This window comes from Bombina bombina, chromosome 3 (genome assembly GCF_027579735.1).
Source record: "Bombina bombina isolate aBomBom1 chromosome 3, aBomBom1.pri, whole genome shotgun sequence".
Classification (NCBI taxonomy): domain Eukaryota; kingdom Metazoa; phylum Chordata; class Amphibia; order Anura; family Bombinatoridae; genus Bombina; species Bombina bombina.
The window spans coordinates 602488075-602514468 of record NC_069501.1 but is presented as its reverse complement, the minus strand read 5'-3'; the positions used below and the strand labels follow the sequence as shown (position 1 = coordinate 602514468).

General features: G+C 42.1%; 1 protein-coding gene across 2 annotated transcripts in view; it reads left to right on the top strand.

The window, feature by feature from the left end:
* The window catches only part of KDM1A (lysine demethylase 1A), a 184878-nt gene that overhangs the window by 103338 nt on the left and 55146 nt on the right, over positions 1 to 26394 (top strand). For both annotated transcript variants that reach the window (XM_053707204.1, XM_053707203.1), the window contains exon 4: positions 12723 to 12801. In XM_053707204.1, coding sequence (XP_053563179.1) covers positions 12723 to 12801 — 79 coding nt within the window. The remainder of the gene's footprint in view (positions 1 to 12722; positions 12802 to 26394) is intronic.

Sequence of the window (26394 nt, the reverse complement as noted above, 5' to 3'; positions counted from 1 at the left end):
TTTGAGGACAGCATGGCATGCAGCTGCATGTGTGTGGAGCTCTGATACATAGAAAGGTCTTTCTGAAGGCATCATTTGGTATCGTATTCCCCTTTGGGCTTGGTTGGGTCTCAGCAAAGCAGATTCCAGGGACTGTAAAGGGGTTAAATATAAAAACGGCTCCGGTTCCGTTATTTTAAGGGTTAAAGCTTCCAAATTTGGTGTGCAATACTTTTAAGGCTTTAAGACACTGTGGTGAAATTTTGGTGAATTTTGAACAATTCCTTCATACTTTTTCGCAATTGCAGTAATAAAGTGTGTTTAGTTTAAAAATTTAAAGTGACAGTAACGGTTTTATTTTAAAACGTTTTTTGTGCTTTGTTATCAAGTTTATGCCTGTTTAACATGTCTGAACTACCAGATAGATTGTGTTCTGACTGTGGGGAAACCAAGGTTCCTTCTCATTTAACTATATGTATTTTATGTCATAAAAAAATTTAGTAAAAATGATGCCCAAGATGATTCCTCAAGTGAGGGGAGTAAGCATGGTACTGCATCATCCCCTCCTTCGTCTACACCAGTCTTGCCCATACAGGAGGCCCCTAGTACATCTAGTGCGCCAATACTCCTTACTATGCAACATTTAACGGCTGTAATGGATAATTCTATCAAAAACATTTTAGCCAATATGCCCACTTATCAGTGAAAGCGCGACTGCTCTGTTTTAGAAAATTCTGTAGAGCATGAGAACGCTGATGATATGGTTTCTGAAGGGCCCCTACACCAGTCTGAGGGGGCCAGGGAGGTTTTGTCTGAGGGAGAAATTTCAGATTCAGGAAACATTTCTCAACAAGCTGAACCTGATGTGATTACTTTTAAATTTAAGTTGGAACATCTCCGCGCTCTGCTTAAGGAGGTGTTATCCAATTTGGATGATTGTGATTATCTGGTCATTCCAGAACCACTATGTAAAATGGAAAAGTTCTTAGAGGCCCCGGGGCCCCCCGAAGCTTTTCCTATATCCAAGCGGGTGGCGTACATTGTTAGTACAGAATGGGACAGGCCCGGTATACCTTTAGTACCTCCCCCCATATTTATAAAATTGTTTTCCTATAGTCGACACCAGAAAGGACTGATGGCAGACAGTCCCCAAGGTCGAGGGGGCGGTTTCTACTCTACACAAGCGCGCCACTATACCCATAGAAGATAGTTGTGCTTTCCAAGATCCTATGGATAAAAAATTAGAAGGTCTGCTAAAGATGTTTGTTCAGCAAGGTTCCCTTCTACAACCAATTGCATGCATTGTCCCTGTCACTGCAGCCGCGTGTTTCTAGTTTGATGAGCTAGGAAAGGCGATTATTAGTAATTCTTCTTCTTATGAGGAGATTATGGACAGAATTCGTGCTCTTAAATTGGCTAATTCTTTCACCCTAGACGCCACCTTGCAATTGGCTAGGTTAGCGGCGAAAAAATTCTGGGTTTGCTATTGTGGCGCAGAGCGCTTTGGTTAAAATCTTGGGCAGCGGATGCGTCTTCCAAGAACAAATTGCTTGACATTCCTTTCAAGGGGAAAACACTCTTTGGCCCTGACTTGAAAGAGATTATCTCTGATATCACTGGGGGCAAGGGCCACGCCCTTCCTCAGGATAGGTCTTTTCAAGACCAAAAATAAACCTAAGTTTCGTCCCTTTCGCAGAAACGGATCAGCCCCAAGGGCTACGTCCTCTAAGCAGGAAGGTAATACTTCTCAAGCCAATCCAGCCTGGAGACCTATGCAAGGCTGGAACAAAGGAAAGCAGGCCAGGAAACCTGCCACTGCTACCAAGACAGCATGAAATGCGGGCCCCCGATCCGGGACCGGATCTGGTGGGGGGCAGACTCTCTCTCTTCGCTCAGGCTGGGGCTAGAGATGTTCTGGACCCTTGGGCGCTAGAAATAGTCTCCCAAGGTTATTCTCTGGAGTTCAAGGGGCTTCCTCCAAGGGGGAGGTTCCACAGGTCTCAGTTGTCTTCAGACCACATAAGAAGACAGGCATTCTTACATTGGGTAGAAGACCTGCTAAAAATGGGAGTGATTCATCCTGTTCCATTAGGAGAACAAGGGATGGGGTTCTACTCCAATCTGTTCATAGTTCCCAAAAAAGAGGGAACGTTCAGACCAATCTTAGATCTCAAGATCTTGAACAAGTTTCTCAAGGTTCCATCGTTCAAGATGGAAACCATTCGAACACTTCTTCCTTCCATCCAGGAAGGTCAATTCATGACCAAGGTGGATTTCAAGGATGCGTATCTACATATTCCTATCCACAAGGAACATCATCGGTTCCTAAGGTTTGAATTCCTGGACAAGCATTTCCAGTTCGTGGCGTTTTCTTTCGGATTAGCCACTGCTCCTAGGATTTTCTCATAGGTACTAGGGTCCCTTCTGGCGGTGCTAAGACCAAGGGGCATTGCTGTAGTACCTTACTTGGACGACATTCTGATTCGAGCGTCGTCCCTTCCTCAAGTAAAGGCTTACACGGACATTGTCCTGGCCTTTCTCAGATCTCACGGATGGAAAGTGAACGTGGAAAAGAGTTCTCTATCTCCGTCAACGAGGGTTCCCTTCTTGGGAACTATAATAGACTCCTTAGAAATGAGGATTTTTCTGACAGAAGCCAGAAAAACAAAACTTCTAGACTCTTGTCGGATACTTCATTCCGTTCCTCTTCCTTCCATAGCGCAGTGCATGGAAGTGATAGGTTTGATGGTAGCGGCAATGGACATAGTTCCTTTTGTGCGCATTCATCTAAGACCATTACAACTGTTCCTGCTCAGTCAGTGGAATGGGGACTATTCAGACTTGTCTCCGAAGATACAAGTAATTCAGAGGACCAGAGACTCATTCCGTTGGTGGCTGTCCCTGGACAACCTGTCACAAGGGATGACCTTCCGCAGACCAGAGTGGGTCATTGTCACGACCGACGCCAGTCTGATGGGCTGGGGCGCGGTCTGGGGATCCCTGAAAGCTCAGGGTCTTTGGTCTCGGGTAGAATCTCTTCTACCGATAAATATTCTGGAACTGAGAGCGATATTCAATGCTCTCAAAGCTTGGCCTCAGCTAGCGAGGGCCAAGTTCATACATCAACCATCAGGGGGGAACAAGGAGTTCCCTAGCGATGGAAGAAGTGACCAAAATCATTCTATGGGCGGAGTCTCACTCCTGCCACCTGTCTGCTATCCACATCCCAGGAGTGGAAAATTGGGAAGCGGATTTTCTGAGTCGTCAGACATTGCATCCGGGGGAGTGGGAACTCCATCCGGAAATCTTTGCCCAAGTCACTCAACCGTGGGGCATTCCAGACATGGATCTGATGGCCTCTCGTCAGAACTTCAGAGTTCCTTACTACGGGTACAGATCCAGGGATCCCAAGGCGGCTCTAGTGGATGCACTAGTAGCACCTTGGACCTTCAAACTAGCTTATGTGTTCCCGCCGTTTCCTCTCATCCCCAGGCTGGTAGCCAGGATCAATCAGGAGAGGGCGTCGGTGATTTTGATAGCTCCTGCGTGGCCACGCAGGACTTGGTATGCAGATCTGGTGAATATGTCATCGGCTCCACCATGGAAGCTACCTTTGAGACGAGACCTTCTTGTTCTAGGTCCGTTCGACCCACTCCAGCTGACTGCTTGGAGATTGAACGCTTGATCTTATCAAAGCGAGGGTTCTCAGATTCTGTTATTAATACTCTTGTTCAGGCCTGAAAGCCTGTAACCAGAAAATTACCACATAATTTGGTATATCTGTTGGTGTGAATCTGCAGGATTCCCTTGGGACAAGGTTAAGATTCCTAAGAGTCTATCCTTCCTTCGAGAAGGATTGGAAAAAGGATTATCTGCAAGTTCCTTGATGGGACAGATTTCTGCCTTGTCTGTGTTACTTCACAAAAAGCTGGCAGCTGTGCCAGATGTTCTAGCCTTTGTTCAGGCTCTGGTTAGAATCAAGCCTGTTTACAAAATTTTGACTCCTCCTTGGAGTCTCAACCTAGTTCTTTCAGTTCTTCAGGGGGTTCCGTTTGAACCCTTACATTCCGTTGATATTAAGTTATTATCTTGGAAAGTTTTGTTTTTGGTTGCAATTTCTTCTGCTAGAAGAGTTTCAGAATTATCTGCTCTGCAGTGTTCTTCTCCTTATCTGGTGTTCCATGCAGATAAGGTGGTTTTGCGTACTAAACCTGGTTTTCTTCCAAAAGTTGTTTCTAACAAAGACATTAACCAGGAGATAGTTGTGCCTTCTTTGTGTCCTAATCCAGTTTCAAAGAAGGAACGTTTGTTGCACAACTTGGATGTAGTTCGTGCTCTCAAATTTTACTTAGCAGCTATTAAGGTTTTCAGACAAACTTTGCCTTTGTTTGTTGTTTATTCTGGTAAACGGAGAGGTCAAAAAGCAACTTCTACCTCTCTCTCCTTCTGGATTAAAAGCATTATCCGATTGGCTTATGAGACTGCCGGACGGCAGCCTCCTGAAAGAATCACAGCTCACTCCACTAGGGCTGTGGCTTCCACATGGGCCTTCAAGAACGAGGCTTCTGTTGATCAGATATGTAAGGCAGCGACTTGGTCTTCACTGCACACTTTTTCTAAATTTTACAAATTTGATACTTTTGCTTCTTCTGAGGCTATTTTTGGGAGAAAGGTTTTGCAAGCCGTGGTGCCTTCCATTTAGGTGACCTGATTTGCTCCCTCCCTTCATCCGTGTCCTAAAGCTTTGGTATTGGTTCCCACAAGTAAGGATGACGCCGTGGACCGGACACACCTATGTTGGAGAAAACAGAATTTATGTTTACCTGATAAATTACTTTCTCCAACGGTGTGTCCGGTCCACGGCCCGCCCTGGTTTTTTTAATCAGGTCTGATAATTTATTTTCTTTAACTACAGTCACCACGGTAACATATGGTTTCTCCTATGCAAATATTCCTCCTTAACGTCGGTCGAATGACTGGGGTAGGCGGAGCCTAGGAGGGATCATGTGACCAGCTTTGCTGGGCTCTTTGCCATTTCCTGTTGGGGAAGAGAATATCCCACAAGTAAGGATGACGCCGTGGACCGGACACACCGTTGGAGAAAGTAATTTATCAGGTAAACATAAATTCTGTTTTTTCATTGCTTCTGGTTGCTAGAAGCTTGTTCTTTGGCATTTTTTCCCATTCCTGAAACTGTCATTTAAGGAATTTGATCAATTTTGCTTTATATGTTGTTTTTTCTCTTACATATTACAAGATGTCTCACGTTGCATCTGAGTCAGAAGATACTTCAGGAAAATCGCTGTCTGGTGCTGGATCTACCAAAGCTAAGTGTATCTGCTGTAAACTTTTGGTAGCTGTTCCTCCAGCTGTTGTTTGTATTAATTGTCATGACAAACTTGTTAATGCAGATAATATTTCCTTTAGTAAAGTACCATTACCTGTTGCAGTTCCATCAACATCTAATGTTCAGAGTGTTCCTGATAACATAAGAGATTTTGTTTCTGAATCCATCAAGAAGGCTATGTCTGTTATTCCTCCTTCTAGTAAACATAAAAAATCTTTTAAAACTTCTCTTTATGCAGATGAATTTTTAAATGAACATCATCATTCTGATTCTAATGACTCTTCTGGTTCAGAGGATTCTGTCTCAGAGATTGATGCTGATAAATCTTCATATTTATTTAAAATGGAATTTATTCGTTCTTTACTTAAAGAAGTACTAATTGCTTTAGAAATTGAGGATTCTGGTCCTCTTGATATTAAATCTAAACGTTTAGATAAGGTCTTTAAATCTCCTGTGGTTATTCCAGAAGTTTTTCCTGTTCCTGGTGCTATTTCTGAAGTAATTTCCAGAGAATGGAATAATTTGGGTAATTCATTTACTCCTTCTAAACGTTTTAAGCAATTATATCCTGTGCCATCCGACAGATTAGAATTTTGGGATTAAATCCCTAAAGTTGATGGGGCTATTTCTACCCTTGCTAAACGTACTACTATTCCTACGGCAGATGGTACTTTGTTTAAGGATCCTTTAGATAGGAAAATTGAATCCTTTCTAAGAAAAGCTTATCTGTGTTCAGGTAATCTTCTTAGACCTGCTATATCATTGGCTGATGTTGCTGCAGCTTCAACTTTTTGGTTGGAAACTTTGGCGCAACAAGTAACAGATCATGATTCTCATAATAATTTTATCTGTGATGCCATTTTTGATATTATCAGAGTTGATGTCAGGTTTATGTCTCTAGCTATTTTAGCTAGAAGAGCTTTATGGCTTAAAACTTGGAATGCTGATATGTCTTCTAAATCGACTCTACTTTCCCTTTCTTTCCAGGGTAATAAATTATTTGGTTCTCAGTTGGATTCTATTATCTCAACTGTTACTGGTGGGAAAGGAACTTTTTTACCACAGGATAAAAAATCTAAGGGTAAAAACAGGGCTAATAATCGTTTTCGTTCCTTTCGTTTCAACAAAGAACAAAAGCCTGATCCTTCATCCTCAGGAGCAGTTTCAGTTTGGAAACCATCTCCAGTCTGGAATAAATCCAAGCCTTCTAGGAAAGCAAAGCCAGCTTCTAAGTCCACATGAAGGTGCGGCCCTCATTCCAGCTCAGCTGGTAGGGGGCAGGTTACGTTTTTTCAAAGAAATTTGGATCAATTCTGTTCACAATCTTTGGATTCAGAACATTGTTTCAGAAGGGTACAGAATTGGTTTCAAGATAAGACCTCCTGCAAAGAGATTTTTTCTTTCCCGTGTCCCAGTAAACCCAGTGAAAGCTCAAGCATTTCTGAAATGTGTTTCAGATCTAGAATTGGCTGGAGTAATTATGCCAGTTCCAGTTCTGGAACAGGGGCTGGGGTTTTATTCGAATCTCTTCATTGTACCAAAGAAGGAGAATTCCTTCAGACCAGTTCTGGATCTAAAAATATTGAATCGTTATGTAAGGATACCAACATTCAAAATGGTAACTGTAAGGACTATCTTGCCTTTTGTTCAGCAAGGGCATTATATGTCTACAATAGATTTACAGGATGCATATCTGCATATTCCGATTCATCCAGCTCACTATCAGTTCCTGAGATTCTCTTTCCTGGACAAGCATTACCAGTTTGTGGCTCTGCCGTTTGGCCTAGCTACAGCTCCAAGAATTTTTACAAAGGTTCTCGGTGCCCTTCTGTCTGTAATCAGAGAACAGGGTATTGTGGTATTTCCTTATTTGGACGATATCTTGGTACTTGCTCAGTCTTTACATTTAGCAGAATCTCATACGAATCGACTTGTGGTGTTTCTTCAAGATCATGGTTGGAGGATCAATTCACTAAAAAGTTCATTGATTCCTCAGACAAGGGTAACCTTTTTGGGTTTCCAGATAGATTCAGTGTCCATGACTCTGTCTTTGACAGACAAGAGACGTCTAAAATTGATTTCAGCTTGTCGAAACCTTCAGTCACAATCATTCCCTTCGGTAGCCTTATGCATGGAAATTCTAGGTCTTATGACTGCTGCATCGGACGCGATCCCCTTTGCTCGTTTTCACATGCGACCTCTTCAGCTTTGTATGCTGAATCAATGGTGCAGGGATTACACAAAGATATCTCAATTAATATCTTTAAAACCGATTGTACGACACTCTCTGACGTGGTGGACAGATCACCATCGTTTAATTCAGGGGGCTTCTTTTGTTCTTCCGACCTGGACTGTAATTTCAACAGATGCAAGTCTTACAGGTTGGGGAGCTGTGTGGGGATCTCTGACGGCACAAGGGGTTTGGGAATCTCAGGAGGTGAGATTACCGATCAATATTTTGGAACTCCGTGCAATTTTCAGAGCTCTTCAGTCTTGGCCTCTTCTGAAGAGAGAATCGTTCATTTGTTTTCAGACAATGTCACAACTGTGGCATACATCAATCATCAAGGAGGGACTCACAGTCCTCTGGCTATGAAAGAAGTATCTCGAATTCTGGTTTGGGCGGAATCCAGCTCCTGTCTAATCTCTGCGGTTCATATCCCAGGTATAGACAATTGGGAAGCGGATTATCTCAGTCGCCAAACGTTGCATCCGGGCGAATGGTCTCTTCACCCAGAGGTATTTCTTCAGATTGTTCAAATGTGGGAACTTCCAGAAATAGATCTGATGGCTTCTCATCTAAACAAGAAACTTCCCAGGTATCTGTCCAGATCCCGGGATCCTCAGGCGGAGGCAGTGGATGCATTATCACTTCCTTGGAAGTATCATCCTGCCTATATCTTTCCGCCTCTAGTTCTTCTTCCAAGAGTAATCCCCAAGATTCTGAAGGAATGCTCGTTTGTTCTGCTGGTAGCTCCGGCATGGCCTCACAGGTTTTGGTATGCGGATCTTGTCCGGATGGCCTCTTGCCAACCGTGGACTCTTCCGTTAAGACCAGACCTTCTGTCGCAAGGTCCTTTTTTCCATCAGGATCTCAAATCCTTAAATTTAAAGGTATGGAGATTGAACGCTTGATTCTTGGTCAAAGAGGTTTCTCTGACTCTGTGATTAATACTATGTTACAGGCTCGTAAATCTGTATCTAGAGAGATATATTATAGAGTCTGGAAGACTTATATTTCTTGGTGTCTTTCTCATCATTTTTCTTGGCATTCTTTTAGAATTCCGAGAATTTTACAGTTTCTTCAGGATGGTTTAGATAAAGGTTTGTCCGCAAGTTCCTTGAAAGGTCAAATCTCTGCTCTTTCTGTTCTTTTTCACAGAAAGATTGCTAATCTTCCTGATATTCATTGTTTTGTACAAGCTTTGGTTCGTATAAAACCTGTCATTAAGTCAATTTCTCCTCCTTGGAGTTTGAATTTGGTTCTGGGGGCTCTTCAAGCTCCTCCTTTTGAACCTATGCATTCATTGGACATTAAATTACTTTCTTGGAAAGTTTTGTTCCTTTTGGCCATCTCTTCTGCCAGAAGAGTCTCGGAATTATCTGATCTTTCTTGTGAGTCTCCTTTTCTGATTTTTCATCAGGATAAGGCGGTGTTGCGAACTTCTTTTGAATTTTTACCTAAGGTTGTGAATTCCAACAACATTAGTAGAGAAATTGTGGTTCCTTCATTATGTCCTAATCCTAAGAATTCTAAGGAGAGATCGTTGCATTCTTTGGATGTTAGAGCTTTGAAATATTATGTTGAAGCTACTAAGTCTTTCCGAAAGACTTCTAGTCTATTTGTCCTCTTTTCCGGTTCTAGAAAAGGCCAGAAAGCTTCTGCCATTTCTTTGGCATCCTGGTTGAAATCTTTAATTCATCATGCCTATGTTGAGTCGGGTAAAACTCGGCCTCAAAGGATTACAGCTCATTCTACTAGGTCAGTTTCTACTTCCTGGGCGTTTAGGAATGAAGCTTCAGTTGATCAGATTTGCAAAGCAGCAACTTGGTCCTCTTTGCATACTTTTACTAAATTCTACCATTTTGATGTGTTTTCTTCTTCTGAAGCAGTTTTTGGTAGAAAAGTACTTCAGGCAGCGGTTTCAGTTTGAATCTTCTGCTTATGTTTTCATTAAACTTTATTTTGGGTGTGGATTATTTTCAGCAGGAATTGGCTGTCTTTATTTTATCCCTCCCTCTCTAGTGACTCTTGCGTGGAAAGATCCACATCTTGGGTAGTCATTATCCCATACGTCACTAGCTCATGGACTCTTGCTAATTACATGAAAGAAAACATAATTTATGTAAGAACTTACCTGATAAATTCATTTCTTTCATATTAGCAAGAGTCCATGAGGCCCGCCCTTTTTTTGTGGTGATATGATTTTGTATAAAGCACAATTATTCCAATTCCTTATTTTATATGCTTTCGCACTTTTTTCTTATCACCCCACTTCTTGGCTATTCGTTAAACTGATTTGTGGGTGTGGTGAGGGGTGTATTTATAGGCATTTTGAGGTTTGGGAAACTTTGCCCCTCCTGGTAGGAATGTATATCCCATACGTCACTAGCTCATGGACTCTTGCTAATATGAAAGAAATGAATTTATCAGGTAAGTTCTTACATAAATTATGTTTTTTTGCACTCCTCAATGCCGTAAAAGCCTATGTCTGTGTAATCGGATGTTTCAGACCAGATGAAAGATATATTAGAGCAGTCAAATATGGAATTCACTACCAACTTAGCCGCATTCCCTCATACACTTGGGACTAAATGCCATCTAGTGTGATTTTGTAACATAGTTTGTATAGGGTAGCACAATGTAATATTTGTTGAATTGTCCTGGACCGTTTGAATAGCAGCAATAAAGATGATGCTTCTACCCGCATTAACAGATATTATACTTAAAGGGACAATAAGCTGTAAATACATTTTTAAAAGAAAGTACAGGTAGCCCTCAGTTTACACCGGGGTTAGTTTCCAGAAGGAATGGTTTTAAATCAAAACCGTTGTAAATTGAAACCCAGTTTATAATGTAAGTCAATGGGAAGTGAAGGGAGATAGGTTCCAGGCCCCTCTCAAAATTGTCATAAGTAACATCTAATACATTATTTTTAAAGCTTTGAAATGAAGACTTTAAATGCTAAACAGCATTATAAACCTAATAAAATATATTGTATCATCATCAAACTAAGTTTAATGAACAAAAACATTTGCTAACAGCACCTAATTAAATTATCACACACACAGACTGTATCATCATCAATCTAAGTTTAATGAACAAAAACATTTGCTAAACAGCACCTAATAACATAATTACACAACAGGCTGTATAATCATCAAACTAAGTTTAATGAACAAAAATGTTTTTTTAATTGCCTTTTTCTGCAAACAGTTCTCTGCATTGAGTCTGCAGCTAAGGGAAGTGGCTGCTAGATCTTGTTCCTTTGAAAGCTGATTCTTTGATCACGTCTGGCTTGCTTGGCTTTGCATCTCATTGCTGCAACACAAGCGGACAGCTCCACCTACTGGCTATTTTAATGAATGCACTGCTTCTCAATGCTTTTCAATAGCAGTCACATGACTGAAAAAAAGGGCGTTATTCTGAAACGGCGCAAATTGAACAGTCGTAAACAGAGGGCCACCTGTATTGAGGTTATTCCCCGTCTCCCTCTAGTCATGGGTGCCACCATGTTGAAATCGATCTTTCACTGCCTTCCAGTGCAGATGTTCGCACATGTGCAGCAACTCTCCTTCAGATACCTGCAGTGTAACCTAAGTTTTATAATGGCAGGACCCATGATTATAGAAGGCGGTGCAGGAGTGTTTAGTGTTCCTTAAATACATTTCAAAGTCTCTTTGATCATCATGCCATAGTTAATAAAGATTCTCCAGCTTGTTAGGGATGATATAGTGCAGACTTCACATGGGCTGAACTCACTGAATCCTCTAAGAAAAGAGCAGAACCTGGAAATCCTCAGACGAGATTACTTCCGTAGAGGTTAATGAGGCTTTCTTGGATACAGAATTTCGCTGTGGATAGTTTAGTGTCCCTCCTACTTTCAGACTTATTAATAAGAGTGCAATGTAATTTGTAAAAACAAAATACACATACGTATACAATGTATAAACCTAATTTGTTGACACTACACACAAACTTTCATAGTTCAATCCGAATTAGTAAATTCCCAGTCCTAAAAGCACTGCTGTATACAGAATCTGAATGGATTAAATACGAATAGAAAGTGCAAAGCTTAAATGTAATAAAAATTCAAGGGACATTAAACAGCTGAGTGCAACTACAGCTGAATTTTATACTGGGCACCGCCATCTTATAGCAGCGTATTGCATCCTGTGATTGGAGCAGTGCACTTTCACAGATCTGCTTTTTGGACATCTGAACCTTTTACTTCAGTTTAGCTCACATAATAGAGAGCAGAAGTGTTACTTTTTTGCAGTTTAGAAGTTACATAACTAATAAAAGCTTGAAGATGCAGAGCTTCACTAATACTTGTAAGGGGTTAAAATAAGAGAATAAGTATGTGAGTGTAAGTGCAGGTACAGGAGGAAAAACAATAGCATGAGGAGTAGTAACCATTGTATTGTGGTTGTACTCAGTAGTTTAATGTCCCTTTTTAAAGTACAAAATCTGACATCTTAAGTTGCCTAAAATACAAAGCACAATGTAAATATAACACAACTCTTACGTCTTGCAGTGCTATATTGCACTGGGCCTTGTCTCTCCTTCACATTTTATATATGCAGGGAGCTCCCTGCGAGAAGTATAGCAATTTTTGCCTTTCTAGAATATTGTGAGGGATCTTGCAGTGCTGGAGGATCATTTTAGATTCTCACCTGAGTGGAGAGCTTTAGATCACCAGGCCCTATATTTGGAGAGGTCTCCAGATTAACTTTACAGCACCCTAACATTTTTGGAGGTCTGATACTACCAAAGGTAGCAGTTTATCATGCTATTGATCTATTGGATATATCTGCCTGGGGGTGGCCGGGGTAAGAATTAGTAGCCATTTGCTATCTTTGGGGTTTCGCAAGGAGGCATTGTGTTCCCTGACAAAGTGTGAGTTGTAGTCTGTAAAAGGCTCCCTAATAATATATTTATTGTCCAACCACTAGCCACTGCTTCCACTGGGGAAGGATCATGACACGCTGGGAATTCCTTTTTTTTTTTTTTTTTTTTTTTTTAAAGATTTACTTTAAATTTTTAATCCTTCAGCTGTTTTGCTTGTGCTTTTGACAGCTGCTAATTTATGTGATTTGGTTGTCATAAAAATGTAAATAACTTTAACAATTATTAGTCATTTGAACCTGGTTTTGTTTTTTTTTTTTAATACAGTTACAATTATGGTTGGACAACCCTAAAGTTCAGTTGACATTTGAAGCGACTCTGCAACAGTTAGAAGCGCCTTACAATAGTAAGTTGTTTTTTATTTAAATTAGAGAGTCAGTTGATGTAACAAATATAATTTCTTTCTAATGACACGGTGAGTCCGCAGATCATCATAATTACTGTTGGGAATATCTCTCCTGGCCAGGAGGAGGAGGCAAAGAGCACCACAGCAAAGCTGTTAAATATCACTTCCCTACCCACAATCCCCCCAGTCATTCTCTTTGCCTACAGTGCAAGGAGGTGGTAAAGTTTAGGTGTCTAAGAAGTTTTCTTCAATCAAGAATTTATTTTTAAAGCAGAGTAAGTTAACTCTGATCTTTTCTGGGGTCTAGCCGTAGTCCATGTCAGCCTATTCAGTAGGGCAGTGGTGTCTTTTGAGCACTTGGGAACTTGTGCTTTCTCAAGATTTTGCGGCCTTATTCTGAAAGCCTGAGTATGCTTACTCAGATTTTTTCTTCTTCCACAGGTTTATGTGAGGTAGGGACCCTCTCAAGCCAGTTGAGCTGTCCTGCTGCCGGACAGATCCTATTAAGCTAAGTGCCATATTTAATTTCCTTGGGAAGACAGGAGAATTTGCCACTGCTGCAGTATCTTTACTGTTTTATTAGGGATGTTTATTTACCAGCATGGTAAGGGTAAAATTTGACAGTTTTGTCAGGGCCTGAGACTGTGTAAGGGGAGATTTTTTTTTATTGGTGGCTCAAGTGGTGTTTGTGCTCCGGTTGAGATCTGGGCTGAACTGTTAAGTTCTGCGTTTGTGCTTTGTATTATCGCCGCTCCGTTTCAGCGATGGGCCCGCTCCTTACTAGAAGGGGGTAGAGCCTGGTTTTGGGGGGGGGGGGGGGATTCTGTTTGCGTGCATTTTGTGGTACTATCGGCTATACTATACTGTGCAGTGACGCAGTTGTCGGCTGCTTGATAGAAGATAGGGCTGCCGTTGCAAGTACAAAGAGGGAATAAAAAAATAAAAAAACAGATTGTTTGAACTTTTTTCCTCAGGTTGCACAAGGGTCAAAAAGGGACAGGTAGGCACCTCAGTAAACTGTTGAGGTGTTTGGGTTGCCTGGGGGCTATTAATATTGCCCGGTATACTGAGACTTGATTTATTTCTATTTAAAGGCACAGTAAAATTTGTTTTTATTAAAATGGAACAAGAGGCCTTGCAGATTGTTGCATGTCCGCTTTATGATGCCCAGGTGAAACCCCCAGTACCTTTTTGTTCCACTTGCATAGAGAGAACCTTAAGTTATAGGGATAACATTTTTGACCATGAGCCACCATTAGCTTTGGCGGATGCTGTTCAGGTGCCTCCTGCAGCAGATATGCCGCAGCTTTCTCCCCAAACGTCCCAACTTTTTCAGTCTTCACATGCAGTGCCCTGCGTTTCCTTTCATAATACAGTAGGATTTTCCTTACAAGACATTGCTACTCAGGTATCCTCTGAGGCATTGTCCCCATTCCCCATGCTGCAGGGAAGGCGTAAAAGGAAACTTAAAGAATCACTTGTCGGTAGCGTCTGAGGGTGAAATCTCAGATTCAGATAGTGTAATTCCTTCTACTGATGCTGCAGTTGTATCCTTCAGATTTAACAATTCTCCAAACAGGGCAGCGTATAGGTGGTCATAGAAGGCGCTGACGTCAGTTAATAATATAAAAGAAAGTCTTTATTGTCATAAACCATAAAAAAAGATAAATCCACTACAGGACTATATAGGGCACAGCACACAAGGAGTACTCGGCGAACCTGGCGTCCACAGCTCACAAACAAATAGCTGCAATACCAGAAAACACCAGTTAGCTTATGTGTCCTTCAGATTTAAGCTTGAAAACCTTCGCTTATTACTTAAGGAGGTTTTGGCTACTTTGAACGACGACCACGGCGGTCGTAGTCAACCCTAAGATATCCAGTAACCTAAACAAGTACTTTGATGTTACCTCTGCGGTGGTGGTATTCCCTGTACCAGACCATGCTACAGAAATTATTGCACGGGAGGTGGGAGAGACCTGGAATTCCCTTTTTCTCCATCCCTAATTTTCTAAAAGATGTTTCCTATAGCGGATTCCGTTAAGTAATCGTGGCAGACGGTTCCTAAGGTAGAAGGAGCGATCTCCACTTTGGCTAAGAGGACTACTATTCCCATAGAAGATAGTTGTTGTTCTTTTAAGGATCCGATGGATAAGAAGCTGGAGGCTTTATTAAAGAAAATGTATGTTCACCAGGGTTTCCAATGGCAGCCTGCGGTATGTATTGCTACTGTCGCCAGCGCTGCGGCTTACTGGTTTGATGCGTTGTCTGACTTTATTCAGACAGATACTCCTCTTGAGGAAATCCAGGACAGGATTAAGGCTCTTAAATTGGCCAATTCCTTTATTACGGATGCTTCCTTTACAGGTCATTAAGCTGGGAGCAAAGATTTCTGGTTTTGCAGTCCTAGCGCACAGAGCCCTATGGTTGAAATCCTGATCTGCGGATGTTTCGTCTAAGTCCAAGCTTCTGGCAATTCTTACAAGGGTAAAGACCTTGTTTGGCTGAAATGATCTGATATTACAGGAGGTAAAGAATCTTTTCTTCCTCAAGATAAGAATAAACAGAATGGACGGCAGAGTAATTTTCGTTCCTTTCGTAACTTTAGAGGTAAACCCTTCCCTCCCTCTTCTAAGCAGGATCAGGCCAAGTCCTCCTGGAAGCCTAGTCAGCCTTGGAACAAGGGAAAGCAGTCTAAGAAACCTGCAGCTGACTTCAAGTCAGCATGAAGGGTCGGCCCCCTGATCCGGGACCGGATCTAGTAGGGGGCAGACTTGCCTTTTTCGTTCAAGCCAGGATTCAAGATGTTCCAGATCCCTGGGCGGTGGACATCGTATCCCAGGGGTACAACATGGAGTTCAAATCCTTTCCTCCAAGAGGAAGGTTTCTTCTTTCCAGATTATCTGTAGACCTGTCAAAAAGAGAGGCATTCTTTGCGTTGTGTAGAGGACCTTGCCTCTCTGGGTATTATAGTTCCTGTTCCTCTGCAGGAACAGGGTCTGGGATTTTACTCAAATCTGTTCGTAGTTCCCAAAACAAGGGAACTTTAAGGCCAATCTTAGACCTAAAGTGCCTGAACAAGTTCCTCAGGGTTCCATCCTTCAAGATGGAGACTATACGCTCCATTCTTCTCTTGGTTCAAGAAGGTCAATTCATGACAACCATAGACTTAAAGGATGCGTATCTTTATGTTCCCATTCACAGGGATCATCACAAGTCTCTGAGATTCGCCTTCTTGGACAATCATTTCCAGTTTGTGTCTCTTCCATTTGGCCTTGCCACAGCCCCCAGAATTTGTTCGGCTCTTTTAGTTGTGCTTTGGTCTCGGGGCATTGCAGTGGCACCTTATCTGGACGACTGGTTTAGGTGCCATCTTTTCAACAAGCATTATCTCATACTTGGATCTTGTTGTCTTTTCTTCGATCCCACAGATGGAAGGTGAATCGGGGGGGGAGTTCTTTGGTTCTAGCTACAAGGGTCGTGTTTTTGAGGACAATAATTGACTCCCTGTTAATGAAGATTTTTCAGACGGCGGTCAGAAAAAGAGATTTTCAAATCTTGTTTTGCCCTTCAGTCCTCTCCACGGCCGTTAGTGGCTTAATGTATGGATGTAATCGGTCTGATGGTGGGCTTCTATAGACATCATTCAGTTTGCTCGGTTCCATCTCAGACCTCTGCAGTTATGCATGCTCAGTCAATGGAACGGGGACTATACGGACCTGTCTCCGTGTATAGATCTAGATCAGGCGTCAATAGACTCTCTCTTCCGTGGTGACTTTCTCAGGACCATCTCTCCCAGGGTACTTGCTTCCTCAGACCCTCCTGGGTGATTGTGACCACGGATGCCAGCCATCTAGGGTGGGGAGCAGTATCGGGCTCATTGAAGTCTCAGGGCTTATGGGACCTGGGAGGAGTCAGTCCTGCCCATAAACATCTTGGAGCTGAGAGCAATCTTTAATGCTCGCCTGGCCTCAGCCTTAGCCCAGTTTATCAGATTCCATCCGGACAACACAACCTCGGTGGCCCTACATCAACCACCAGGGGGGGAACTCTGAGTTCCTTGGCCATGTCAGATATGGCCTGAGTTATTAAGTGGGCGGAGACCTACAACTGCTGTCTTTCTGTGATCCACATCCCAGGGATGGGACAATTGGGAAACGGATTTTCTGAACAGACAGACTTTTCATCCCGGGGAGTGGGAACTTCATCCGGATGTGTTTTCCAGCTTGACCCTCAAATGGGGGCGCTGGAGTTGGATCTCATGGCTTCTCATCAGAATGCCAAACTCCCGAGATATGGCTCGAGGTCAAGGGATCCGCAGGCATTTCTGATAAATGCTCTGGCGGGTTTCTTGGAACTTCAGTCTAGCATACCTGTTTTCCATACCTCGCAGGATTTGGTATGCAGACCTAGTGGAAATGTCATCCTTTCCACCCTCAGAGACTTCCTCTGAGGAAGGACCTTCTACTTCAGGGGTCCCCTTCCTTCATCCGAATCTCGTTTCTATGAAGCTGACTGCTTGGATATTGAACGCTTAGTTTTATCTAGGCGAGGATTTTCAGAGTCGGTCATTGAGACATTGATTCAGGCTCGCAAGCCTGTGACTCGCAGGATCTACCATAAGATCTGGCGTAAATCCTTGTTTTGGTGTGAATCCAAAGGATACTCTTGGAGTAGAGTAAGGATTCCTAGGATTTTGTCCTTTCTCCAGGATGGTCTGGAGAAGGGTTTGTCGGCGAGTACTCTAAAGGGTCAGATTTCGGCATTGTCTATTTTGTTACATAAGCGCTTGGCGGATGTGCCAGACGTGCAATCGTTTTGTCAGGATTCGGCCTGTGTTTAAACTTGTTTACTCCTCCATGGAGTCTTAACCTTGTTCTTAAAGTTTTACAACAGGCTCTGTTTTGAGCCTATGCATTTTTTAGATATTAAGATGTTATTTGGGAAAGCTTTGTTTCTTGTTGCTATTTCCTCTGCTCGGAGAGTTTCTGAACTCTCTGCTTTACAGTGTGATTCCTCTTATCTTATCTTTCACTCTGATAAGGTGGTTCTGCGTACTAAGTTTGGTTTCCTGCCCAAGGTTGTTTCGGTCAAGAATATTAATCAGGAAATTGTTGTACCTTCTATGTGTCCTAATCCTTCTCACAAAGAACGCTTGTTGCATAATCTGGATGTTGTGTGAGCCCTAAAATTTTATTTGCAGGTAACTGACTTTTCGTCAGTCGTCTGCATTGTTTTGTTTTTCTGGGAAACTCAAGGGGTCAAAAAGCTATGGCTACTTCACTTTCCCTTTTGACTGAGGAGCATTATTCGCTTGGCATATGAGACCGCTGGACAGCAGCCTCCTGAGAAAATCACAGCTCATTCCACAAGGGCTGTTTCTTCTTCCTGGGCCTTCAAAAATGAAGCTTCTGTGGAACAGATTTGCAAGGCTGCAATTTGGTCATCTTTGCACACTTTTTCCAAATTCTATGAATTCGATACTTTTGCCTCGGCTGAGGCTTCTTTTTGGAGAAAGGCTGTTCAAACAGTGGTGCCTTTTGTTTAGGTTACCTGTCTTGTCTGTCCCTTATCTGTGTCCTCTAGCTTGGGTATTGATTCCCAACAGTAATTATGATGATCCGTGGACTCACTGTGTCATTAGAAAGAAACAAAATTTCTGCTTACCTGATAAATTTTATTTATTGACACGGTGAGTCCACGGCCCGCCCTGTATTTTCAGACAGTTTCTTTTTTATATAAACCTCAGACACCTCTGCACTTGTGTTACTTACTTTCTTTCCTTTCCCCTTTGGTCGAATGACTGAGGTTTTGTAGGTAGGGAAGTGATATTTATCAGCTTTGCTTTGGTGCTCTTTACCTCCTCCTGCTGGCCAGGAGAGATTCCCAACAGTATTTATAATGATCTGTGGACTCACTGTGTCCAAAAAAGAGAGAAATTTATCAGGTAAGCATAAATTTTGTTTTTGTTAATGGAACGTGAATACCAAATGTTTTTTATTTTATGATTCATACAGAGTTTACAATTTTAAACAACTTCCAGTTTACTTCTGTTATGGTATCTGCTTAAATTCTTTTGGTATCCTTTGTTGAAGGAGAAGTGCACTACTGGAAGCTAGCTGAACATAGGTGGATCAATGAGGCATATATGAGGAGCCACCAATCAGCAGTTGGCTCCCAGTAGTGCATTTCTGCTTTTGAGTCTACCTAGGTATGTTTTTAAACAAAGGATACCAAGTGATAGAAGCAAATTAGATAGTAGAAGTAGATAGGAAACTAGGGCCATCCTAGTTTAAAATGAAATTTGCACAATTTGATTGTTTTTGATTTTGAGGGCATATGCAAATATACTGCATTTGCCCAGTGCACCCACATTCAGTCAAAGGTATTATGCAGTAAGAAAATGCTCTGTTGCTTGCATATAGCTTTATTTAACCCCTGCAATGAAGTTAACCACATAGTTAGTCTGTGCAGTTAAAGGGCCAGTTTACACAGCAAACACCAGTCTATGTACATAAAGGAAATACAGTGACTAAAGAAAATATACATATATAGTTAAACTTGCTAACTATATGTTTAGCAAATTTTAGCTTTTTTATTCCTGCTTCTGTGAGTATTATCCACGGTGCTGGCACTCCCCCATGAAAGGGCTGAGCTGTGCTTTAGTCTAGCACGCCCCACTCTCCAATCATAGTCTATATGTAAATTCCTATATATAATGAGCATTAGAAATTTGCGCTGCACAACAAATCCTCTCTAATCCCTGCTAAATAGTAAAAATAAATCTTTCTCTTGCAAGGTGTATCCAGTCCACGGATTCATCCTTTACTTGTGGGATATCTTAGTCCCTACAGGAAGTGGCAAAGAGAGCACACAGCAGAGCTGTCCATAAGCTCCCCCTCTAGCTCCACCCCCCAGTCATTCTATTTGCCGGCTCTAAGCACTAGGGTCTCTCTCGGGAGGGTAAAGTGAATGTGGTGTTAGAAATTGAAAGTATTTCTGATGGAGGTCAGAAAATTAAAACTATTAACTACTTGCCGAGTTCTTCATTCTATTTCCCGACCATCTGTGGCTCAGTGCATGGAGACAATGCGATTAATGGTAAGCGGCAATGGGACATAGTCACCTTTTGCTCGGATACATCTCAGACCACTGCAACTATGCATGCTCAAACAGTGGAATGGGGATTTATGCAGATTTGTCTCCTCAAATTCAGTTGGACCAGGAGACCAGAGATTCTCTTCTCTGGTGGTTGTCTCAGGACCACCTGTCTCAGGGAATATTGTTTCCGCAGGCCAGAGTGGGGTCATTGTAACGACCGACGCCAGTCTGTTAGGCTGGGGTGCGGTCTGGGACTCCCTGAAAGCTCAGGGCTTATGGTCTCGGGAAGAAACGCTTCTCCCGATAAACATTCTAGAACTGAGAGCGATATTCAACGCTCTTCAGGCATGGCCTCAACTAGCTGCGGCCAAATTCATCAGATTTCAGTCGGACAACATCACGACTGTAACTTCGTCAATCATCAGGGGGGAACAAAGAGTTCCCTAGCGATGACGGAAGTAACCCAAAATAATCAGGTGGCGGAGGACCACTCCTGCCATCTCCCAGCAATTCACATCCCAGGAGTAGACAACTGGGAGGCGGATTTTCTAAGTCGTCAGACTTTTCACCTGGGGAGTGGGAACTCCACCCGGAGGTATTTGCTTCAGCTGACTCGGCTATGGGGCATTCCAGAATTGGATCTGATGGCGTCCTGTCAGAACGCCAAACTTCCTCTCTACGGGTCCAGGTCCCGGGACCCCAAGGCGGTATTGATAGATGCTCTAGCAGCGCCCATGGTCCTTCAATCTGGCTTATGTTTTTCCACCGTTTCCTCTCCTCCCGCGTCTGGTCGCCAGAATCAAGCAGGAGAAGGCTTCGGTGATTCTGAAAGCACCTGCGTGGCCACGCAGGACTTGGTATGCAGACCTAGTGGACATGTCATCTGTCCCACCATGGACACTGCCAGTGAGGCAGGATCTCCTAATACAGGGTCCGTTCAAGCATCCAAATTTAGTTTCTCTACGTCTGACTGCTTGGAGTTTGAACGCTTAAAGAAAGCTTATCAAAGCGTGGTTTCTCTTGAGTCAGTTAAAGATACTCTGATTCAGGCTAGAAAGCCTGTCACCAGGAAAATCTACCATAAGATATAGCGGAAATATCTTTGTTGGTGTGAATCCATGGAGTAAGATTAGGAATCCCAGGATATTTGTCTTTTCTCCAAGAAGGATTGGAGAAAAGGATTGTCAGCTAGTTCCTTAAAAGGACAAATATCTGCTTTGTCTATCCTTTTACACAAGCGTCTGGCAGAAGTACCAGACGTTCAAGCGTTTTGCTCAGGCTTTTAGTCAGAATCAAGCCTGTCTATAAACCTGTGGCTCCGCCATGGAGTTTGAATCTAGTTCTTTCAGTTTTTCAAGGGGTTCCGTTTGAACCTTTACATTCCATAGACATTAAGTTGTTATCTTGGAAAGTTTTGTTTTTGGTAGCTATCTCTTCTACTCGAAGAGTTTCAGAATTATCTGCCTTACAGGGTGATTCACCTTACCTGGTGTTCCACGCAGATAAGGTCGTTTTGCGTACCAAGCCTGGTTTTCTTCCTAAAGTTGTTTCTAACAAGAATATCAACCAGGAAATAGTTATTCCTTCTCTGTGTCCTAATCCATCTTCGAAGAAGGAACGTCTTTTACACAATCTTGATGTAGTTCGTGCTTTAAAGTTCTATTTACAAGCAACTAAGGATTTCAGACAAACATCTTCCTTGTTTGTTATCTATTCTGGTAAGAGGGAGAGGTCAGGAAAGCGACTGCTACCTCTTTCCTTTTGGCTGAAAAGCATCATCCGTTTGGCCTATGAGACTGCTGGCCAGCAGCCTCCTGAAAGAATTACTGCTCATTCTACCAGAGCAGTGGCTTCCACGTGGACTTTCAAAAATGAGGCTTCTGTTGAACAGATTTGTAAGGCAGCGACTTGGTCTTCACTGCATACTTTTGCCAAATTTTACAAATTCGATACTTTTGCTTCTTCGGAGGCTATTTTGGGGAGAAAGGTTTTTACAAGCAGTGGTGCCTTCCGTTTAAGGTACCTGTCTTGTTCCCTCCCTTCATCCCGTGTCCTAAAACTTTGCTATTGGTATCCCACAAGTAAAGGATGAATCCGTGGACTGGATACACCTTGCAAGAGAAAACAGAATTTATGCTTACCTGATAAATTACTTTCTTTGCGGTGTATCCAGTCCATGGCCCGCCCTGGCATTTAAGTCGGGTAAAAATGTTTTTATTTAAACTACAGTCACCACTGCACCCTATGGTTTCTCCTTTTTCTTCCTAACCTTTGGTCGAATGACTGGGGGGTGGAGCTAGAGGGGAGCTATATGGACAGCTCTGCTGTGTGCTCTTTGCCACTTCCTGTAGGGAATGAGAATATCCCACAAGTAAAGGATGAATCCGTGGACTGGATACACCGCTAGAGAAAGTAATTTATCAGGTAAGCATAAATTCTGTTTTTTTTTTAAATACCTATGTGTAATAAAAGTCAGAGCTTTGACTGCAGACATCGGCTCTGTAAGATTGATGAGACTGAGAACGGCTGTAGAACGGCAAGACAGAGATCACTTCAGCTAAACTTCTCACAGCGTGTAGTGAGCATATCAGGAGGGACTACATACTTGTAACAAAACAGATTCTCACTGCAGAAATACATATGCTGGTCGCTGTCTGCACAAATACAGAGGTAAGAATTTCAGGTCAAATGGATTGTCTGTTACAAGTATGTAGTCCTCCTGATATGCTCACTACACGCTGTGAGAAGTTTAGCTGAAGTGATCTCTCTGCTTGTCTTGCCGTTCTACAGCCGTTCTCAGTCTCATCAATCTTACAGAGCCGATGTCTGCAGTCAAAGCTCTGACTTTTATTACCACGTAGGAATTTTTAGCAGGCAATGCAGGGCAGCCCACGGCATCTGAGCAAGTAAACAGCTATACAATGTATTGAAACGTTTTGCTCAGGGTCATCAGGCACAGCTCATCAGACAGCTTGTTGAAAAGCTTTAGGAGAGGACAGCACATGCGCAATTCACTGAGGGGGGAGTAACAGCAGACTGGCCGTGCGGCCTGAACATTTTCTAAGGGGTTTAGGCAAAGTGCATTGTATACAGACATTTCAAAAAAATATTTCTAAATACAAGAGCATGATTAAAACAAAACGTTCAGCACCACTATACTCAACTATTCCTGCTATTGTGTTTAAAAATTGAACACTTTTTGGGTAAACTGTCCCTTTAAGTCTGTTCCAGAGATTAAAATGGCTGGTGTTTAAAGGCTTCGCACATAGTGCATCTTGTGATTGGCTAGCTAGTTGCTTTCAGGTACCGACCAGTAAGCACACCAGCACCAGAGCTCACTTTAACCCCTTTGCAAGGATTTAAACATATTTATGTGCATGTTGTGGTGCAATAAGAAAATGCTTTAACAAACTAGACTTTTTATGTTCCCTTAAGATATCTGTATAAAATTTGAATTTGTTTTCTTTCTAAAGACACGGTGGAGTCCACGGATCATCATCAATTACTGTTGGGAATACCACTCCTGGCCAGCAGGAGGGAGGCAAAGAGCACCACAGCCAAGCTGTTAAAGTGAAGGGTTAATTTTACTGTATCTGAAGCCATGAATGCATCCATTTTTAATATAACAAGCTGATTGCTAAGTTTATTTTTCAATTTTTAATGTATATCATGGTTATTTTTTTATTATCTTCCTACCGTTTCCATGTATGCTCCTCTCCACCTATATTTCCAGACTTTCAATGCTGTGACGTATTGAGCGATCCCACCTGCTCTATACGTATCTCCCAAGATCTATCTATCCCGCACCATTGCGCATGTGTTAATCCATCCATACATGCGTAGTACAGCGATGGTCTTCTAACAAACACCGATACGTCATGTGGGTAGTCCTACTGAGATCGAAACGGGAGCGGTGCATCCAGTCCAAGATGGAGAATATCAAAGTAATGCATGCGCAGTTTAAAAAGGAGGCGGGGTGACGTGGAGCGACGGCCGCCTAATGGCCAGAATTTCACTTGGATGTTAGTGAGAACGTAATCAGGAGTTAAAAAAATTATAATTATTAAACGGATTGAATCGGATAAGCTAGAAATACTTATTTATTATGGCGATAACGTCTTAAATCGATAATTGTGTAAGAGATGATGAATGAAACTCATAAAAATTTGGTCAAAGAATATAATTCAGGATAGAAAAACAGGTAACTTAACCTTCACTTAAGTATCACTTCCCTTCCCACAACCCCTAGTCATTCTCTTTGCCTTCAGTACAAGGAAGAGGGTAAAGTTTTTGGTGTCTGAAGAAGATTGGATTTCTTTCACTTCACTCAAGATTTTATTATTTTGAAAGTCAGAGTAGATTTGCTCTGATTTTTCCTTTCAAGTTTTGGTATAGCCGTACTCCACGTTTAGTCTCTTCAGTAGGGCAGTGGTGGCTTTTAAAGCAGTTATGAACTTGTAAGGTGGGCCTTGCTGTGTTTTTCCTAACATTGTTGCTGCCCATAGCATAGGAAGCCTGAGTAAGTTTACTCTGTCTTTTTTCTACAGATCTCTGTGAGGAGTGGCATCCCTCTCATATCAGGTAGGCTGTCCTCCTGCTGGACGGCTAGACTGCAGGTAAGTGCCTTTTCGTCTTCAGGGTGGGAGACTAGCACTAAAAGGTTTAAGCCTTCTCTGCAACATTATGTGGGACAAACTTATCCCTTAGAGGGATGTTTTAGGCTGCACGCAGGCACTTTTTATGGTTGACAGACTAGGGGTCTAATTTAGAATCCCCTGGTTGTCTGGGCTCATGTGTACCATATGTTTAGAGGTTCCTAGGGGTTAATATCACCTCTATTTGTTTTTATCTTATGTTTGGAACGTGTATTTTTAGCTTTGTCAGGTTAGCTTCTCAGTATTGAGACTTTTTGTGTAGTGTCTGTTTTTTGTTTTTTTTTTGGCTGCGCAGTTCGGATGGCGGTTTTCCTAATAAGGAAGTTACCGCCACACTGTGTGAATAGAAACAGCCTCTGAGTTCAGTGAGTTTGTAATAGTACAGAGTTAAGCAATTGCTAGCTCTGCAGTCATTGTACGTATTCACATGACAGATGAAAGCTTAAGTGCTACGCTCTGATGTCATTTTTGCATTAGAAAGGACTAAAAGTTTTAATGACTTTCTGATGGCCACAGAGTAGTATGAAGCGTGATGCTAACAAATATTGCGCTGTATTCTCATTCTGTCGGCTTTGTCTCCGCCTCCTTCACAGAAAAGGAGCTGCGGCTCCATTACCGTCTCTGGCCGGGTCGGTCATGTGACCCCCTGCCTCTGTCAACTCCGCTGAAAACTGAGGTTTACAGTTTCTTTTTATTAAACAATGCAATGTTTTGTGCAAATCCTTATTCTATCAACCAGTATTGTAGATATCAAACGTTCCTTTTATGTTTATGGAGAACTTTCCTTAGGCTATGATGTTTCTTTATTTTGTTATGAGCAGAAAACAATCAACTCTGTATCTATTACAACGTAATTTAATTAAATTAACTTTAAATAACTGTTTTTCTAAAGTGACAGTCTTGTGTTTCTCTAATATTTAGCTATTAAAACTATAAAAATTTGTTATTTTGCCTCTGTCTTGGCAGAGAATTCCGTTTTGTTTTTAGACACTAATATTTGTTTGCAAATATACAATTATGTGTGTTCTTGTTTCCTTTCATGTAATTAACACGAGTCCATGAAGCTAGTGACGTATGGGATATACATTTCTACCAGGAGGGGCAAAGTTTCCCAAACCTTAAAATGCCTATAAATACACCCTCACCACACCCACAAATCAGTTTTACAAACTTTGCCTCCAAGGGAGGTGGTGAAGTAAGTTTGTGCTAGATTCTACGTTGATATGCGCTCCGCAGCAAGTTGGAGCCCGGTTTTCCTCTCAGCGTGCAGTGAATGTCAGAGGGATGTGAGAGAGTATTGCCTATTGAATGCAGTGATCTCCTTCTACGGGTCTATTTCATAAGGTTCTCTGTTATCGGTCGTAGAGATTCATCTCTTACCTCCCTTTTCAGATCGACGATTTACTCTTCTATTTACCATTTCCTCTACTGATTCTCGTTTCAGTACTGGTTTGGCTTTCTACAAACCATGTAGATGACGTGTCCTGGGTAAGTAAGTCTTCATTTTCTGTGACACCTCTAAGCTATGGTTGGGCACTTTATTTATTAAAGTTCTAAATAATATGTATTCAAACATTTATTTGCCTTGACTCAGAATGTTTCAACTTTCCCTTATTTCCAGACAGTCTGTTTCATATTTGGGATTATGCATTGAATTATCATATTTTTTCTTACCTCAAAAATTTGACTTTTTTTCCCTGTGGGCTGTTAGGCTCGCGGGGCTGAAAATGCTTCATTTTTATTGCGTTCATTCTTGGCGCGGACTTTTTGGCGCAAAATTCTTTTCCGTTTCCGGCGTCATACGTTGTCGCGGAAGTTGCGTCATTTTTTTGACGTT